General features: G+C 46.7%; 1 protein-coding gene across 1 annotated transcript; it reads left to right on the top strand.

The window, feature by feature from the left end:
- Positions 1-1,803: 1,803 nt before the first annotated feature.
- Positions 1,804-16,597, top strand: LOC114354788 (unconventional myosin-Ia). The gene is given in 24 exon segments (XM_028307349.1): positions 1,804-1,939; positions 3,645-3,820; positions 3,960-4,075; positions 4,157-4,227; positions 4,648-4,817; positions 5,508-5,571; positions 5,664-5,677; positions 5,764-5,848; positions 6,214-6,288; positions 6,291-6,352; positions 6,890-7,037; positions 7,493-7,585; positions 8,272-8,414; positions 8,496-8,612; positions 9,077-9,499; positions 9,547-9,674; positions 10,264-10,430; positions 11,026-11,153; positions 11,536-11,758; positions 12,189-12,595; positions 13,102-13,275; positions 14,048-14,131; positions 14,206-14,336; positions 14,935-16,597. Coding segments are annotated over 23 exon segments (3,252 nt in total). The 5' UTR covers positions 1,804-1,939; positions 3,645-3,706; the 3' UTR covers positions 15,050-16,597.
- The last annotated feature ends 2,552 nt before the right edge of the window (positions 16,598-19,149 follow it).

Genomic DNA, 19,149 nt, shown 5'->3' with positions numbered 1-19,149 from the left:
GACCATATTGAGGATATAATCAGTGTGTGTCTTATTGTTATGAGTAAGTACGGTTCCTTGGGATCGGTATGAGTGCACCACATACAGGGACCATGGTTTTAACTCTTAAGAGTACATCGCAGGATATGTATTAAAAACAATGCTACTTTATACTTCTTCTACTGCTACTTTATTCTAATTAATTATTTGTTACTTGTGCTGTTAATTACAATCTCAATCCGTAAATAATTTCTTCTTTCTACCGTGTTCGTACTAATGTCCTCGTAAAATCATCGTAACCGATTGTTGTAATCGGATTACATGAACATCACTCGACCATGTATGTCCATTTGGACATATCGGAATGGCACGCTTTGACGATCAACTTGCTGTATCTACTCTAATCCATATCTGTGATCATTCCATTTGTGATTCCATTCCATTCTGTCAGAGATTCAAAAATGATGTTCCGTGTCCGTGAAAAATGCGCGATTGAATTTTGATTTTGGCAATAGTGCAATTTGTTTGAAGTACAAGAACACGCCACAAGTCCACAAGTGAAGTGACATTGTTTCTGTTTTTTTATTACAAATTAATTATGAAAATTATTAGAAAATGACAAGAATTTAAAAATAAAAACTTTTAGCATATCATTTAAAATTTATTTTGTTTTGTATGAACCAAAAAATAGTTATTATTTCCATTGCTTATAAATAAATAAAACCATTAAAATTGGAATGAGCCTTTATCGATTCCTATTCGAAAGTTCAATGCAAGAGAATTATATTAATTGAATAGGTAGGTACCAACATTTTTAAGTGGAAGTATTATATCTAAACCCATCAGAGTAGGTGGGTGATCAACGAATTCATGATAAAAGTTATAGATCATTAGAGTGGATTGAACACACCACAGATATGGATAGATGCAGCATGTGTCAAAAATTGTATGAAGCCGAGCGTGCCACTTTTTAAACGTCATTAGTGTCATTTTAGCGAATTTTAGTGATTGCCGCAACGTAAAAGTAATCGTATCATCGTACTGCATTCGCAAAGTCATCGAATGAACTTCACTTTACGATAACGAAGTAACTGAAATCGTTCTTTAGAGGAACTGAATACTACTTTGCAAGCTATTACCATCTAGTAGGCTTGATGTAGAAGGTAAGTGGTGCGCAACAAAGTTGGAAATAACATTCATCTGAGTCGTCAAAGTTTCGACCGAGTGTCTTACGAGTGGGGTTAACACTTACATGGCCTCCGTCGCCTATTTGGAGGTGGTGAAGCAAACATTTCCATTTCCGAGGATGATGAGGATGAATCTGAAAAAGACGACTCGGATTTCGAGCTTTTCCTTCATCCGGGCCGACAGAAGTCAACCTTTCACCGTCACCACTCTTTACCCTTACACTCTGCATCACTTATATTTCCTATTTGCACATTTTAACTGTGTTTTATTCTTATTTTATACTTAAAACAAGAAGATAAAAATTTTTGCTGTGTAGGCGGCAAAAATCACAAACGCTATGAAATGTCAAGTTGACAGATCACCAATTTCCATAGAAAGTGGTGCCAGCTGGTGTATGAAGAAGGTAAACTTGATGATAAAGCAGAGACAATTGGTAAGTTTTCTTATACCATAGACTAAAATAAGGCAAAGATCATAGACAGCTCTCTCAACAGAACGCTGTGTTTTATTAAGGCACATAATAAAGTATGTTTGTGAGATAGATTCCCGAGTTATGAACGTTTGACTGCATTTCGGAACGTACTGCAAATCGCAAGTGTCAAACACTCAGCTTTAATCTGTGGTGTGTCAGTCAAATGTCACTCAAACGAAATAATTGTAACTTGGTACCATTGCAGTTATGTTTGGAAATTAAATGTTTTAAAAATGATTTTCATTCGATAGCAGTATCACAGTGCTAATTATTAAAAGTGTAATCAATATTTTATTACAGGTAAGATAAAAATATATATTTTTTGAAGCATTCATCGAATTGCATTTCTTTGGTAACTGACGGTAGTTTAGGTTCGTGTAGATCATTATTATTTTTTCTAAATTAAAATATCATATAACACTAATATTACACCCCCACGATTGTAACTTTTATTACATTAGTATTCAATATTATCGAGTTGTGTTTAACACAATACTGATATTTATGAACTAATTAGGTCAATTTGGTCCTGTGACAATTTATGGTTTAGCATCAGCCTAAGTACTTTTGTTAAGATTTAAACATTTTAATTGAACTGTTCTTCTGTTTTAAAGGCAGGTATTTGATTTTCTAATACTGGAATCATAAATTTCTACTAATTTTGGTAATATTTTTTTACAAATTGTTTTTAGCATAAACAATCATTAGTGATTTCATTGAATACTTACAGAAAATACCCTAGTAGGTACTTATGAATTTGTTTTATATTTAGTAAAATTTACATTGTATTTGTTTATAATATATTTTTTGTGACTGAATATTATAAAACTTTTTGTGGTAGTAGGTACAACAATTCCCAATTAAATAACATGTAAATCTTGCAAGGTACTACTATGTTCCAATAATTTCTTCTACCATAATTTCCTGGAAACTATAATACCTTTTCAAGGCGAGAGTAAGAATAAGAAAAACTTTATTTGACACAAAAATAAAATAAAATACAGAACAAAGGGACTTAAAACTATACATGCATATTTTTGTGCAAAAAGGCGCCCGCTCAGCATTAATCAAGCCACTCGTGCATGCATGCGTGCCCCGACACTGGTTTTCAGGGAGTGCCTCTCCAATCAACATTTTAAATTACAGAAGAAAATAATAATAATCAAGACATTGACAAGAGGGCGCCACTATCTCACCGCTCCAATTTTTTGCCATGTTGAGCAAGTATGGCAAATACTAAAAAAATAGAGTAAATAGGCACTTACAGGGCAGATATGAACCATCCTAGATTGCATCTCACTTAACAACAGGTGCGATTGCAGTCAAATACCTCCCTTGTCCTGCTTAAAAAAAGAAAAATAAAATGGTTTATTGGGAATTTGGCAGTAAGTAAGATTATACTAAAAATATACACAAATAGTGGGATAATGCTAAGGTATTTGAGTTGGTCTTATAAAAGGACAATGTCCATAAAATTTTGTATGGACAAAAAACCCAGAATCGTATGGGATTAAATGGGTGTCAGTAGTTTTCTTATTATGCACATTTTACCCCACCGAAAGCTCAATGTCGAATTCAATGGGGTATAGAAGTTATAGACTGACAAAGTTTGTGTAAAAAGTCATAGGTTACTTGTGATTTTTACCAGTTTTTAACTTAACCTACCCAAGGTTCAGATGGTCGCGTATCTACGTATTATGCGCGTAAAAAGATTTTCTATTAGTATCAGTATAGGACTCCTTATGCATACTGCATATTTTCCATTCCCTGTTTGTGGCTCCATCCTTCGCTCTCTACGTCGCTTTAGGCGTGTGTTGACGAGCCGGCTTCCGGCCGCGGCGACGAACCGGCCCGACGCCGAACCGTATAGAAACCGGCTCGTCAACCAACACACGCACTCGTCGGCGCCGCCCGGATAGGAACCTCTTCGACACGCTCTTATTTACGCTGCTGGTGGCGCGAACCTTTCCTCGTTTCGTGCTTCAAGCGTCGCCTGTACTTGCAGTCACCGCACCGGCACGGCGCGCGCATGGCGCCGGGCGGGCGCGCGCGGGCGCGGTGACCGGCATGGCGGACGGCGACGCGGGCGCCGGCCAGCACGACGCCGCGCTGCTGGCGCCGCTCACCGAGGACACCTTCCTGCACAACCTGCACGTGCGCTACAAGCGCGACCTCATCTACGTGAGTCGGCGGCGACGGCTCCTGTGGGATGTCGTTCGAAACTCTCGTCTCGAACTATCGTCACATCCCACAGTCCATTCCGGTCTGCGATGTCTTCACAGAACTCTGAACCGATATAATAAATGTTGTTGTGTTGCAGACGTACGTGGGCAACGCGCTGGTGTCGGTGAACCCGTGCCGGCCGCTGCCGCTGTACTCGGCCGAGCTGGTGCGCGCGTACCTGGCGCGCCCGCCGCACCAGCTGCCGCCGCACCTGTGAGTCCCGCCGCCGCGGCTGCGGTTCGTTCCGTCTCCCTGCACGCTGACGATTCATTGTTTGTTTACACCTCTTTTCAGTTACGCGATCACCGCCGCCGCATACAGATGGGTGCGCGACCGAAATGAAAGCCAATGCATCGTCATCACAGGTGAGATTTCGCCGCCTCGCTCGCAACTCGTTCGTTTAAATTAAATTACTCTTGCACCTTAAAATTGATTTATACTTAGAATAAAAAAAAATCAGACTCACTTTTGCCGTTTCACCGTTTCGAAACTTCGAACATTTCGTGATCTCAAACTCGTATTCTGTCAAGCGAAAGGCTACCTATAGCAATGTAAGACACCGGGTATTAACGGGCGCGTTTGGCCGAAAATAGAATTTGTAAGAAATTTTGTAAGCAAAAGCCAAAATGGCGATCGCTATAGCAACTGCCGAAAACTAGCCTGTTTTCGGCGAGGACACGTTTGCTGACTTCAATAGTGACGTTTTTCATAATTTTTTTTAGTAGTGATAGCACTTACCGCTCAGCGATCGCGATTTTAACCGCGCCGGGGTATGCACTGTGCAGGCGAGAGCGGCGCGGGCAAGACGGAGGCGGCGCGCGTGTGCCTGCAGTGCGCGGTGGTGGCGGGCGGCGAGCCCGAGGCCGGCGCGGGCGGCGCGCTCACGGCCGCCGGCACGCTGCTCGAGGCCTTCGGCAACGCCGCCACCGCGCGCAACCACAACGCCTCCCGCTTCGTGCGTACAAGCTGCGGAGCGTGCGCTCGCGGCAATGCGAACGTTTGCTTCGCTGTACTGGCTTACGTGTGAACACCGGCGACCTCGCTGGCTGACAGCATAAGCGTTTGTTCAAAAATATTTTTGTGGATTTATGTTAAAATTCCTCATCTGATCTGATGTCAGCTATCGTCAACTCCTGCGAGGTTGCAGGTGTCTTACGAATGAACCTGTACACATCTTGTAGATCAATAAGTTACAAATGATGAGAAACCCCTGTTGACTGACTTTATTTTATGGAGTTACTAGCTTTCCGCCCGCGGCTTCGCCCGCGTGGAATTTTGTCTGTCACAGAAAAACTTTATCGCGCGCGTCCCTGTTTCAAAAACCGGGATAAAAACTATCCTATGTTCTTTCCCGGGACTCAAACTATCTCTATGCCAAATTTCATCAAAATCGGTTGCGAGGTTTAAGCGGGAAAGCGTAACAGACAGACAGACAGACAGACAGACAGACAGAGTTACTTTCGCATTTATAATATTAAGTTGGGATTAGTTGGGATTTAGGATTTACACCATTACAATAGTAATTCAGTAAGCAATTAGAATTTTATGAAACAAAATTATTCAGTCGTTTAGATCGACCCACGATTTTTATTCTGACGCCGATACCGTGTCGCGTATTTACATTACCTAAATTTTTTATTTTCAGGGAAAATTATTAGAAATAGAATTTGATTTCAAAGGGCAACCCGTCGGAGGACACATAACACACTGTGAGTACCAAAATCATTTTACGTTCCAATCGTAGTCATCGAAACGTACGTCATCAAGTAACCTAACCGTTATTTTTTATGTGCACATGCAGACCTTTTGGAAAAGGTAAAATAGAATGGAACTAATAAATAATTAGAATGCGATGAACCGTGGGTGCAGCGTGTGACGTGTGACGTGTGCCTTGTGCGCAGGAGCGGCTGTGCGGCGCGGCCGAGGGCGAGCGCAGCTTCCACGTGCTGTACCAGCTGCTGGCCGGCGCCGACCCGCACCTGCTCAGTCAGTACCGCCCCGCTTGATAACTGACACTGCATTTAAAAATCAACTTCTGTTGATCTCGTTATTGTTAGCTTTGGGGTTTTTGAAATTTCTAATTACACGTGATGCTCTTTCATTTGATACCCCACTCGGGTGCATTTATAGACGTTCGGTTTTCCATTCCCACTCACCCCCGATGACTTGTATAACGGCTAGCGAACATAAAGAACGTTACCTCTTTTTCCGTCGGGAGTTAATTAAAATGACCGAAAACGGATTAGTATTTATTTTGAATCGAAACGCAGAGCGGTAATCGGGTTCGTAGTTTTTACCGCGCTGCGTTTCGAGCTTGAATCACGCGCGTGACTGGCGAGCTCGGTTCGCAGAGAGGCTGCGGCTGCAGCGCTCGTGGGAGCACTACCGCATCCTGCGCGGCGGCGGCGGCGCGGCGCCCGAGCCCGCCGCCGCCTCCCCNCCGGCCCGCGCGCCGACCGCGCCGACACGGAACACTTCGCCTTCACCAAGGTGAGGCATCGCATGACCGCATCTCTTACAAGTCGTAGAGTTGTCTGCAGGGTGTATTTAATGATTTCAAATTCATTCTATTTTATTTAAAAAAAAAATACTTTTGATTGTATTTTTATATCTATTGCAATCTATTGTTTTTAAAATGTCTTTCGCCCGTATTCACAAACATTACTATGAGGTCTCACAGTGCGCGTGCGGTGGATGCACAGGGTGACACACGAACCAATCACAGAGCTTTATTCAACTCTGTGCGTTTGATTTGCTGCTTTACATAAGCAAGTATCGTTTGTGAATTCGGGTGTTTGACATTTTTGTAAAAATAGGTTTATACCAATTGCGCCTGTTAAAATTTACTAAAAAATTAGTGTGCTTTTTAAGTTTCTTGTTTATTTAAAATACAATAACAATGCATACATCACATCGTTTATCTTTGCTTCATACATTAAAAATTAAAAGAGTCACTAGAAAGATAGAATACGAAAGTCATCTTCCAAAACGGAGTCGCCGTGCCTGTATCGTGCGCGTGCGTTGCAGGCGGCCATGGCGGCGCTGGGCTTCGGCGGCGGCTGGTGCGGCGCCGTGGTGCGCGTGCTGGCCTTCGTGCTCAAGCTGGGCAACGTGCAGTTCGAGCCGCAGCACAACATCGACGGCACCATCGGCGTGCGCCCCAACCACGACTACGGTACGCCGCGCCGCGCCCGCGCCACACGATTTATTTTATTTATTTACATATTTACATTATACGCCGTGCCCCAGAATACAAAGATAAGCTGGCGCCGTAAGAAGGACACTGTCATGACTACTTTGGGAAAAATAAGAAGTAAAATCTATCTTAATTTTTTTTTTCTTATATCTTATTAGTCATGACCATGTCCACTCTGCGGCGGCTTATCGTTGAATTTTGGGACAGTATGTATACAAGCGTAAGAAGTATGTATGTAGAAGAAGAAGCAGGCACTCAATTAGAAGAGCGGTCGCCCGGCAAGCGAAAGGTCGTAGGTTCGATTCCCGCCTTGGGCAATTGGAACTTTTCAAGTTGTTATTTAAGATTGAGTATGTATCTACATGTTTGATTAAACAGTGCCATAAATCCTCTTGCATTTATCAGAAGTTATAAATTCGTGTGTCTGCGGGCAGAGCTGCGCGAGGCGTGCGCGCTGGTGGGCGTGGACGAGGCCGAGCTGCTGGCGGCGCTGGGCGCGGCGCCCGCCGCCGACGACGAGCGCGCCGGTCTGTCCGTTTCATATTGCCTGACCGCAGGCTACATAAGGCACAGGCTACTGTCGCATAAGCCTGATCCGTGAGCACGTAGAATCCCGTCCAATGAACCCAAGCTACCCATCCTTATCGCTCGCGCGTAATTATATTTCTGTTGCGACTGTGCGACGCGCGCCTGCAGTGAGTGTGCGAGCGCGACAGCAACATAATTACGTGCGAGCCACAAGGATGGGCAGCTTGGAGTCATTGAACGGGATTCTACGTGCTCACGGACCAGGCTTTAGAAGGTTATACTGACTTCGTGGGTGTATAGGTGAGGTCATTTTGAGAATACAAGTTCGCTCATTTGACCCCAAGTGAGCTACTATTTTTAAATTATATTTTTGTTTTTATTTATTTATGTCGATCTAAAAACCGTTTATTTTTTTTTCTCTCGTGTTTTTAACCCATTGAACTAAGGGTTAAATTGGCGAACTTGTATTCCCAAAACGACCTTACCTATACAACCACGAAGTTTGTCTAACCTTCTATCAAACACCCTGTATAAGACTGTTTTTACTACGAGTTCCATTTTAGTGAGATCGATAAAACGCGTGTCACGTAAACAGAAACAGTTCTCGTTTACGCATTTTCATAGAAATTGATGAAAATATTAGCGAGTAGAGTTGTCTGACGAGCTCGCGGGCGGGTGTACGCAGACGACAGCTCGACGGAGGGCTCGTGCGCCGGCTACGCCTGGGAGAGCGCCGAGTGGGCCGGCGCGCTGCGCGACCGCCTGCTGGCCGCCACCTACGCGCGCCTGTTCACGTGGCTCATCAACGCCGTCAACGACGCCATCAAGGTAGCCCGACTGCCGTGTAGCGTGCGCCGTGTGCCGCGTGCCCTGTGACGTGTGATTTGACTGACGCGCCCTCTGTCGCAGCCGGCCGAGGCGGGCAAGCGCTGCTCGCTGGGCATCCTGGACGTGTACGGCTTCGAGTCGCTGGCGCACAACTCGCTGGAGCGCCTGCTCATCAACTACGCCGCCGAGCGAGTGCAGGTAACACGTTCATTGTAGACCAACGAACGTCACGTCTGCGAAACGTTAACGGATTTTAATTTGATAAAATCAATAGTACGAAAATAATATTTTTTAATTAATTTAAACAGGTTTTAATGCGGATAGGTAATACTTAAGTATTACCTGTGATTCTCTACATAATATTTCGTAATAATTTATGAAGAGAGCAAATGAAAAACCATATTTTTCTGGGTTTGTTTGGAAAGTGACGTCTTTATTTTTTTTTCTTATTTTGCTTTTAAATTGTTCTTGACAACCTGTTTGCCTGACGTTTAAATTAACTAAATTATGCAACGCGAAAGTTTAAAATTAAGAATATTTTAAATTGGGCGAATAAAAAAATCATAACTTGAAACTAGTTACGTTTACCGAATTCCGCTTGTCATTGACACAACGCGTCCGTAGTCACGAAAGCATCGTCGTAACACGCTGGGTGTACGCAGGCGGCGGTGACGGGCGCCACGCTGCGGCGCGAGCAGGAGGAGTACGCGCGCGAGGGGCTGGCCTGGGCGCCGCTGCCCTTCGCCGACCACGAGCTGCACGCCGACCTGCTCGACGTCGTGAGTACACCGCCACCGGACACCAGCCACCAGACACCAGCCACCAGCCACCCTGACCGGCTCCCGATACACTCTGTCGCTCACGCACACGCATTCTCGCTGTCGGTGTTCCAAATTATCTATTTATTTTACATGGAAAACGAACAGCATGTATATGCAACAAATATAGATCAGGCAGTTCAGATCGAATATGCCTTACGCAAAATTAAATTAAATATACGATCGGATAAACACACAATTCACCCACTGTACACACACATTCGAAAAATAAACCCTTTCTGGCTTCATTTTACCCTTCTCGGCAAGGTGAAAGGGCGAGTGCACACAAGTCAGTTCGCGTGTCCTTGCCGCAGGGCCCGGACAGCGTGCTGGGCGCGCTGCGCGAGGCCACGCTGCGCGGCGGCGGCGACGCCGGCTTCCTGGCGCGCCTGCAGCGCCGCCGCCACCCGCGCCTGCTCGTCGTGCCGCCCGACCACTTCCAGTGAGTGCCCCGAACGAAACGCTGTTTTTGTAATGCTTCCCAAAAATATTACTTTTTCTAAATGTTTCTGTTTGGCGATCGCCCGGAAGCGGTGAGTCCCGGTAAAGCCTGGTCCGTGAGCACGTACAATTTTGTCCAATGACCCCAAGCTACCCATCCTTATCGCTCCCGCGTAATTACATTGCTGTCGCAACTGTGCGACTCGCGCCCGCAGTGAATATGCGAGCGCGACAGCAACATAATTACGCGCGAGCGATAAGGATGGGTAGCTTGGGGTCATTGGACAAAATTATACGTGCTCACGGACCAGGCTTTAGGTCTGGACGAGTGGCGCTTCTTGATCGAATCGAAAATTGAATCCGTTCACGAAGCGAATTCGTTCAGAAACATTAATATTAATTTATCAATGTCAAAATGAAACAGTTTTATTTGTGTGATCCTACGCCTATGTGGCATACCGATATGAGTACGACCGACCGACGCCTACTCGATATTCAATTTCAAAGTATCGATACTAAAAAAGTATCGAGTGTACAGTCGTGTCGAGTCGTTCGATTCGATCCCCACTGAGGTCCGGCGCGCGGCGCAGGGTGGTGCACTTCGGCGGGCCCGTGTCGTACAGCGCGCGCGGCATCGTGGAGCGCAACCGCGACGCCGTGTGCCGCCGCTGCAGCGCCGCGCTGGCCGCCGCGCGCGAGCCGCTGCTGGCCGCGCTGTTCGCGCCGCCCGCCGCGCCGCCCGCCGCCTCCGTCGCCGGTTAGTGCTGACAAATACTTAAATATTTAACACGAATTGTTTTTTTTTTCATAATTAAACCAAAGGACAATGACCAAAATTGTATGGAGTGTGGTCCAAATGTCCACCACTAACGAGACCTATGTAGTAAAATAGTCTACTAAATACTGATTCATTATAACCAAATCGCAATCAAAAATATGCTGTCAGTAAAAAGTTATGACTGAATGAAAAGTCTGTTTTTTACCTTTTCATCCGAAAAATGTTCCTTGTAAGAAATATTAGGCATGATCGACCCCCCCCCCCCTCCCTTAAAGCCGGGTAACAGAGAAAATGGCGAAAATGAGGTTTTCATTTTTCATTTTTGAGGTACTAAACAGTAAAATAAAAGGCTAAGATTTTTTTTGGGCATAGTTGAGGATATTTTCTGGGGCTATTAACGGATGGAAACACGATTTGATGAAGTTGAATCGATAGAATAAATTCCCAAAGTTACCTCTATTCGTTTTCTAANTGGCGCTGCTGCGGCGCAACGGCTGGTGCGAGTCGATGTGCGCGCGCGCGCTGCTGGCGCGCTACGGGCTGCTGGCCGCCGCGCGCGCCGCCTCCCCCGCGCCCGCCGCGCCCGCGCCCGCCCGCGATGACCCCGTGCGCGCCGCGCGGGCGCTGCTGCGCGCGCTGCCCATCCCCAGCGCCGAGTTCGCCTACGGCCGCACTAAGGTGTTCATCAGGAGCCCGCGCACGGTGAGCGTCGGTCGGGGGACCTCTTCGGGCGCCGTCGATTTGTTCCGTGAATTTGTAAAGGAAACCGTTATTTCTTTGCTATGGTAACCGTTTTTTCTTTTAGTAAATGAAACATAATTTGCATTTGTAGTAAGTAAGAAGGTACCTACTTATAAGATAAGTCATGTATAATTCAAAATTCTACTATTATTGATATGATTAAATGTCTTATGTGTGCATGGAACGCTTCGGAACAAACTGCATTGAATCTAAATTTGTTGTGTCAGCCTATAATTGTTGTTGCATTGTAACTTTGTTCATAATTGTTATTTTTAAGTGTACATGTTGTTATGTAACAATGTTGGTAGACCTAATAAATAAATAAACCGCGGCCCTCGCGCAGGTGTGGGAGCTGGAGGCGCTGCGCGGCGCGCGCGTGGGCGCGCTGGTGGCGGGCGTGCAGCGCGCGTGGCGCCGGCGCCGGGCCCGGCTGGCGCGCCGGCGCCGCCACCGCGCGCAGGCCGTCATCGCGCGCGCCTGGCGGGCGTACAAGGTGATCGCGGCGGAGCCGGCCCGTCCGTCTCGGTTCGGTTCCTCCTCCGAGTCGGTCGAGTCGTTTTATACGGGTTGGAATAATATAGATAGAAAATATTATTCAAAAAAACATTCTTTTATTTTCGGAAAGAAAGAGAACTGCATTTAAAGATTCCCGAAAACTTTTTGAAAATTCACCACCATACCTACCATAAAATTTTCATTTAAAATTTACGATCATGATATTTAGAAGAAGATAGGTACCGATCGTACTATAATTTGAAAATTAAATGTTATTTAATAACGGCGTTTCGCAGGTCACGCGCGATTTACCCGAAAGGCAGGCGTTACAAAGACAGTTGCAGGTATTTATGTTCGTTCCACACGCCGCACGACCGGGTTCCCTGCGCTTTATCGAAAGCCGTTTCATCGAATGTCGTTTTATCGATGAAACGGCTTTCGATAAAACGTAGACAACCCCTCACGGCCCGGTCGTGCTTGGCTGACGGCGGTGTGGCGCAGGCGCGGCGGCGCGTGGCGGCGCTGGGCGGCGCGGGCGCGGCGGCGGCGCTGGNCGCGCGCTGTGGCGGCGCCTGCCCGCGCGCCACCTGTCGCCCGCGTGCGCCGCGTGGCCGCCGTGCCCGCAGCCGCGCCTGCTGGGCCGCGCCGACCAGCTGCTGCGGCGCCTGCACCACCGCTGGCGCTGCCGCCTGTACCGCGCCGCCTTCGACCAGACGGCGCGCAACCGCATGCGCGAGAAGGTGACGGCGAGCGTGCTGTTCAAGGAGCGCAAGCTGAACTACGCGCGCAGCGTGGCGCACCCCTTCGTGGGCGACTACGTGCGCCTGCGCGCGTCGGCGGCGTGGCGGCGCGGCGCCGGCGCGGCCACCGGCGACAAGTACGTCGTGTTCGCCGACCTCGTGGGCAAGGTGAGCCGCCGTCTCCGCTGACTCCGCTCGGCGACTCGCGTTATTATTTTTTGTTTAAAACTTTATTTCGAGGACTCGTATTTACATACGAAACTGTATGCTCGTTTTTATTTTTATTTATTACGAAAACCGACAGCAATACAAATAATGAAACCTAAAATTATGTATCTGCTCAGCCATTTATAAATAATCGCGAGCGGCGTCTGCCCTTGCAAGATAAACGTTCTGACTGTATCACAGTTCACGACTTGCAAGTCTTATCACATGAGTCAAATTTGACGTGTCGACGTAAAAAAGTTTTTGAGTCATGAGCCCAAGTGTCAGTGGCCCCAAACGGTTCGTGTAAATATACACACCGAACGGTCCCTTCGATGTATGGAAACATGAATTTTCGTAAAATTCTAAACAATAACCGGTGCTTTTTGTATGGAGTTTGACAGATTTTTGACGTTTGTCAAAGTTAAAGTGAGACGGTGCAAGTCAGCCTAACTCGTGCCCCGGCGCAGGTGGCGCGCTCGAGCGGGCGCGTGTCGCGCTGCCTGGGCGTGGTGTCGACGGGCGCGCTGCTGCTGCTGGAGCCGCGCTCGCTGCGCGTCAAGCGCCGCGTGCCCGCGCACGCCGTCTACCGCCTGTCGCTGTCGCCCTACGCCGACGACCTGCTCGTCGTGCACGTGCGCGCGGTCAGTGCCGAGCCCACGTGGCCGGAACGAATACCGACTGCAACCCGAGCCGAGCTGGGCTTATTCCACTATTCCCCGTTGACAATCCCCGTTATAATAGGATTTTATTTTTAACATTATAAGCTCCAATTGGCGTTAACGGGGAATAGTGAACAAAAAGTTCACTAATCCCCGTTGACGGGGATTGTCAGTGGGGAATAGTGGAATAAGCCGCGAGCTGACTGCGCGCCTCCCGCACGCTCCCCGTCCGTACCGGAGCGCCGGAGTGACGTCACGGCCGCCGGGCGCGCAGCGACTCGACCGGGCCGTGCCTCTCGTGCCCCGTTAATCTGTTTTAAAGTTGTCATATTCGTTCGCCTATATTCTTTTGTTGAGATATCACGATAATAATTTGTGACATGCGAAGCTTCTGCATTTGTAAAATTACTACAGTTCTAGCAACTCACGAAGGCGAGTGACGTGAGTGACACTTGTACGTGTACACGCACATGACGACAGTGTAATGTCGTAATGTATAATTATGTCAACGTGAAATTGTGAACTCTGTCAGTTTATAATATTACGTGTTAGATTGTAAACTAACAATGGGTTAGGTTAGGTTAGATTGTAATTTAACTACGTCAGATTATAATCTGACGGAATTCACAATTTTACGGTGACAAAACTTGAAAAACGAACAGTGGCGAGCCACCACACACGTTAAGCTCACTCGCCTTCGTGGATTGCAACAAGTATAATAGTTTTAACGTGAAACGCGCGTGTGTGTGCGCAGTGCGGCGGCGCCGAGAGCTCGCTGGAGGAGCTGTCGCAGTGCTCGTCGCGCGACGCGCCCGACGCGCCCGGCTGCCTGTTCGGGGTGAGTGCCGCGGTGACGTGTGACTGTCTGCCTGGTGTGGTGGCGTGGCGTGACGTGACGTGTGTGGTGCGCAGGGCGAGGGCGCGTGGCGGCGGCGCGGCGACGTGGTGCTGCGCACGTGCCACGTGCTGGAGCTGGCCACCAAGCTGTTCCTGGTGGTGCAGAACGCCGTGGGCGCGCCGCCGCACGTCAACATCGCCACCGAGTGAGTTCGACTCAGTGTCGCATTACAAATTGACACACACTAAGGCTGAGTTGCACCACCTGACTTTGACTGTAACTATAACGAAAACCGGTGTATTTTGTATGGAGTTTGACAGATTTTTGACGTTTGTCAAAGTTAAACTGAGATGGTGCAACCCACCCTGAGTGATCAAAATATGTGGTCATTATCCACTGCGGTATCAGTGCTCGACGTTCGAATTATCTTTAGTACAACGCGAGCGATGTAAACTGTTTACATTGTGACGTCTGCAGCGATGTGTTCTGTTTTTGGGCATATTGCTGCGACGCTTCCCTAAAATTCATACCGGTCCCGATACCCAAAAAATGTTATATCGGAGCCGTCGCCGGAAAAATCGAACGTCTCTCTCCGCTCGCGGTCGCGATCGCGGTCGACGAATCGACATCGACTCGTTGAATGCGATCGACGAAACGTTTAAATCGTTCACGTGTAAATTTCGTTTGCGCGTTTCGATTTAACGCAGCGTCCCCGCGAACGCTGGAGCGTTTTTCACAACTCCCACCCCGGGAGACGATTCGATCCGGCGGCGGCCCCGGCTGACGACGTGCGCGTGCGGCAGGTTCGAGGCCAACTTCGGGCAGCAGACGGTGACGGTGTCGTTCCACGCGCTGGGCGGCGGCGAGCCCGGCGCGCGCCTGCTGCGGCGCGGCAGCCGCATGGACGTGCTGCTGTGAGCGCCGCGCCCGCGCCCGAGCCGACGTGCAGCTCCGATGCGGCGGGCTCGAAGGTGGACGTTTCTTAAAAAACAAAACGCCGATGATGCGGTTCCCGGTGATTCCGTTTGGGACCAAGAGCGCGATCGAAATCACGAAATTCCAGCGTCGATGAGTGTCGTGCGGATGCAATTTTAGGATGTGCCGGCTTTAATGACGTCAGTGAGCGACCTCGTGTTCGGTTCTATGCGACCGTTGAACGTCCTCAGCTTTAAATATTTAAGTAAGTTATGTCTCGACGCCCGGTGCGAGCCCCTGAACTTTTCTTAGGGGTGTTTCGCGGGAGCGTTTTTTTATTAGAGTAATTGATGCGATATTTATGTATGTCGACGATTGTATAGAACGGGTCTGACGCGCAGGGTTCCGGGATGCTCACTTGCGTTGCGAGTCTCATGACACGATTGAAGCCATCCCTCGAATGCTTTGATCAACGATACCAACTAGATATCGGGTCAGTGCAAAAGTTACGTCTCGGGAAATAAGAGCGCACTTAAGAAGTGACTTCTTTTATTATAATTTGTAATTAATCACATTTTTCGTCTGGCATCAATTTAATTTAATATTCTTAACTCTTTAGAATTCCCATGTATACTCCGCTAACTGTGAGTTGGCGTTAATTAAATAAGAACTTATTTCTTAAGTGTGCTATTATTTCCCGAGATGCAATTTTTGCGCTGACCCGATATCCAGTTGGTGTTGTTGATCGAAACTCTAAAAGAATTAATAAATTGCATTATTCAAAGTCGGTTGATATGTCAGATAAGTAACTGCGTGAAATAGGACGGTCTTCACGGTCGTATCCGCTTTAATAATTATACTCGTACAAGGGATTTGGCTAAGGAAAAAATAATCTATTCCTGTCTTACCGATATTACTTAGTGATTTCTCACTTAAATCCTTACAGATCAGTTTCAGTAGTTTGTTTTGATGTATTAGAGTAAAAATATGTAAAGTGATGGAACCACAAAGCTTACTATATCAGATGACGAAACCAGTAATTTCGCTGTTTCTGTGGTCAGTGTATGGGTCAGGCCTCGCCACAGTCGCCCAGCGGCAGCCGGGGCCGTCCGCGCGGCCGGGACGCGTCACCGACGGCACAAATGTGTTAACACGAGTCGCTCCGGGGAGCGCTCGCGTGCCAAACGACTAGTTCTACCGTTGAAGCCAAAATATAGTAGTTAACATAATGTGTACGATATCGATAGTGCGATAAGTAGAGCGGTGATATGTCGAGTGCGGAGCGAGTCTGTCAGTCGCCGCGACGCTGCGGGCAGACGCACGCAGTAGTGTTACAGATATCTATTACTGTTACGGTCGCTGTTTGTTATGGGAGCGCCGCGCCGACCCCTCGCTTTCACATTTTATTGTACGTTTCTGTGAATACTGTTTTGTGATTGAGTGCATTACTTTTTATTTGGAATATTGTTATCGATGTGATAGTTCTTAGTTTATTGAACCTCGTGCCCGGGAAGCCGAGTGCGGTCGGCGCGAAGGTGCAAACGACTTGTGTTGTACAAACATTGTAAAAACACGTTACGTTTTCACTGATAAATAATTATCATTGAGGAAAATGTTTTATCGTTTTTAATAAAAAAATGTTTTGAAGAACTTGTTTTCTTCGTTTGTATGCCAAATTTCCTGGAAAAAGTATGGTTCGGGATTATTTCTTGCACATAAGTGCAATTGTTTTGTGTTTTTATTTCAAGCCGCCGCCAAGACGAGCCGGCGAAGCGCAAGGTTTCCACCTACTTACCTTTTCTCAAAGTGGTTCGTCGTTTTTTTTTTAACAGACTTCATCAAAAGGAGGAGGTTCTTTTTTTTTCTATGTATGTACACCGATTACGCCAAGATTTCTGAGCCGTGATTCTTGTTTTCATCGATGCGGAATAGTTGCCATTTGGTCCCATAAAAAATTAATTTGATTTGGTTGAGTAGTTTTTATTTTATGAGAATTTTTAGTTTTTAGCATGCTCACGTGAACACTTTGTTTGTGACAATTACGTCGTCTAGGTATCTTTAAGTAATCGATGTTCACCGACAGATTTCTCGTCCGATTTGAGTGATTCTTTTTTGTTCTATAGTACTTACTTGCCATTTGGTCCCATATACAATTTAATTTAGTTAAATTTAGTCGTTTTTTAGGGTTCCCTAGTGCTGACAAGGAAACCTTATAGTTTCGATATGTCTGTCTGTCTGTCCGAGGTTTTGCTTAGAAACTACCTATTGGCACTAGGGAGCTGTAATTTTGTGGAGGTATGTATATTAATCACGCCGCGTCGACAAAACGGTTAAATAAAATTAAAATTTGGAAATAAATAAATAAATAAATAAATAAAATAAAAAAAAAGATTTTTAGAGTAGCTCCCCTACATGTAAAGTGGAGATGATTTTTTTTTATCATCTACCCCAGCCATCGTGTGTGTTTTTATCATCTACCCCAGCCATCGTGTGTGGTGTCGTTGGTAGGTGGTTTAGGGGTTACTAAGACTATTTTTCCATTTAAGGATATGTGGGCGAAGTGTGAGTTTACATCGCGCGTTTAAAAAATGTATGAACATTTTAGTTTTTGAACGTTTTCCGTCATACATTTAATGTCATTTTTGACGCGCTCACTAGTGAGCGCCTTTGATGCCAACTCACACTAGGCCCTCTGTTGGCAAATTATTAAAGTTTAAAGTGACAATTTTTATTCGAGTAGAGCGTGACTTGACTCATGTGTTATAAAATTTCTTAACCAGTAAAAAATCCTTAGAAGAAAATATGAAAAGTGACTTTAGATGAAGTAATTGCTTGCTTCTGAAATATATTTGGTAACGACGGACAACTACGGAACCCTACACTGCGCGTGGCACGACACGCACTTGGCCAATTTTATTATATGAACTTATGGTGCCGTACCTACCTATAATTACTTTCTATAATTAGATTTATATATACGAGTAATAGGTATCTATAATATTATTAAAAAAAAAAAAACTAAGTGCGGTGGGACCATGGTTAAAATAAATTACCCGTAGACCCACTGGCAAACACTGTTCAGAACGGTGGGACAACAGGTAAAAAAAAATACCCGTGGACCCACCAGCCAGGGGGACATGTTGGGGGGACCACGGGTAAAAGCCGAATAAAACTAGTTTTATATTCACACAAATTTTTATTATCTAATTCAATAACAAAATACTGTTTATCCATAAAGAGGTACATCATGAACAATAAAAAGATGTAAGAGACTGACGATATTAGGAGGGCGCACTCGCTAGTCGCGCTCTGCCTTAGGCCTGGCGGGTCCGGCGAAAGCGGACACTCGGAACTATGGGACAGTAAACATGAACGGTCATACATCCTTATAAATTGCTTACATGTCGACACTTCATTCAGTCTTCTCGTTACACTCAGCTCGTACGAAACATTACGACACTAACCTACGCTATGAGATACGGGGATGCTGTATGTGGGTATAGTAGGCCGGTGCCGTGTGCGTGGCGAGAGCGGGAGACTCCCGAAAAACCATACATGGGCAAGCTTTTAGCGGATAATACTGATATTTCATGACAAATATATTATTGTCAGACGGTAAGGGTACTTTTAAAGTTCATTCATACAATATCATACGTACATTTAAATCGGGACAAATTCGGTGTGACGTCACTGGATATGCAGGTGGTACTACACGAATACGGACACTGACGACAACAGAGAGGACGAAGGAGATATGCCTACGCGTTGGTCCTACGGCGGGAGGCCGCCACGGTCGGCCGCGTCAATAACACTAATAAACCCGATCAAAACGGTAACCACGATAAACGTCCTCTTTAAATACAACGACGTGAACAACAATAGATATGTCTCTACATGTACAATATACAGGTGCGTCGGCGGGGCGGGGCCGGGGGCGGGGGCGGGGGCGGGCGGCTACTTGATGGAGCACGCGAACTGCGCGCGCAGCCGCCGCAGCGACGCCGACGACGCGCTCTGCAACACACCGGGACGCTGACCGCAGCCCACGGGCCTGCCCGCGCGTGCACGAGTGGATGCAGCCTCACTCGACGCGCGCGTGCGCG

Source organism: Ostrinia furnacalis, unplaced genomic scaffold (genome assembly GCF_004193835.3).
Source record: "Ostrinia furnacalis isolate ACB-3 unplaced genomic scaffold, ASM419383v2 OfSCF2162, whole genome shotgun sequence".
NCBI classification, from domain to species: domain Eukaryota; kingdom Metazoa; phylum Arthropoda; class Insecta; order Lepidoptera; family Crambidae; genus Ostrinia; species Ostrinia furnacalis.
The sequence above is the reverse complement of the archived record's forward strand: the minus strand, read 5'-3'. Positions and strand labels throughout refer to the sequence as shown.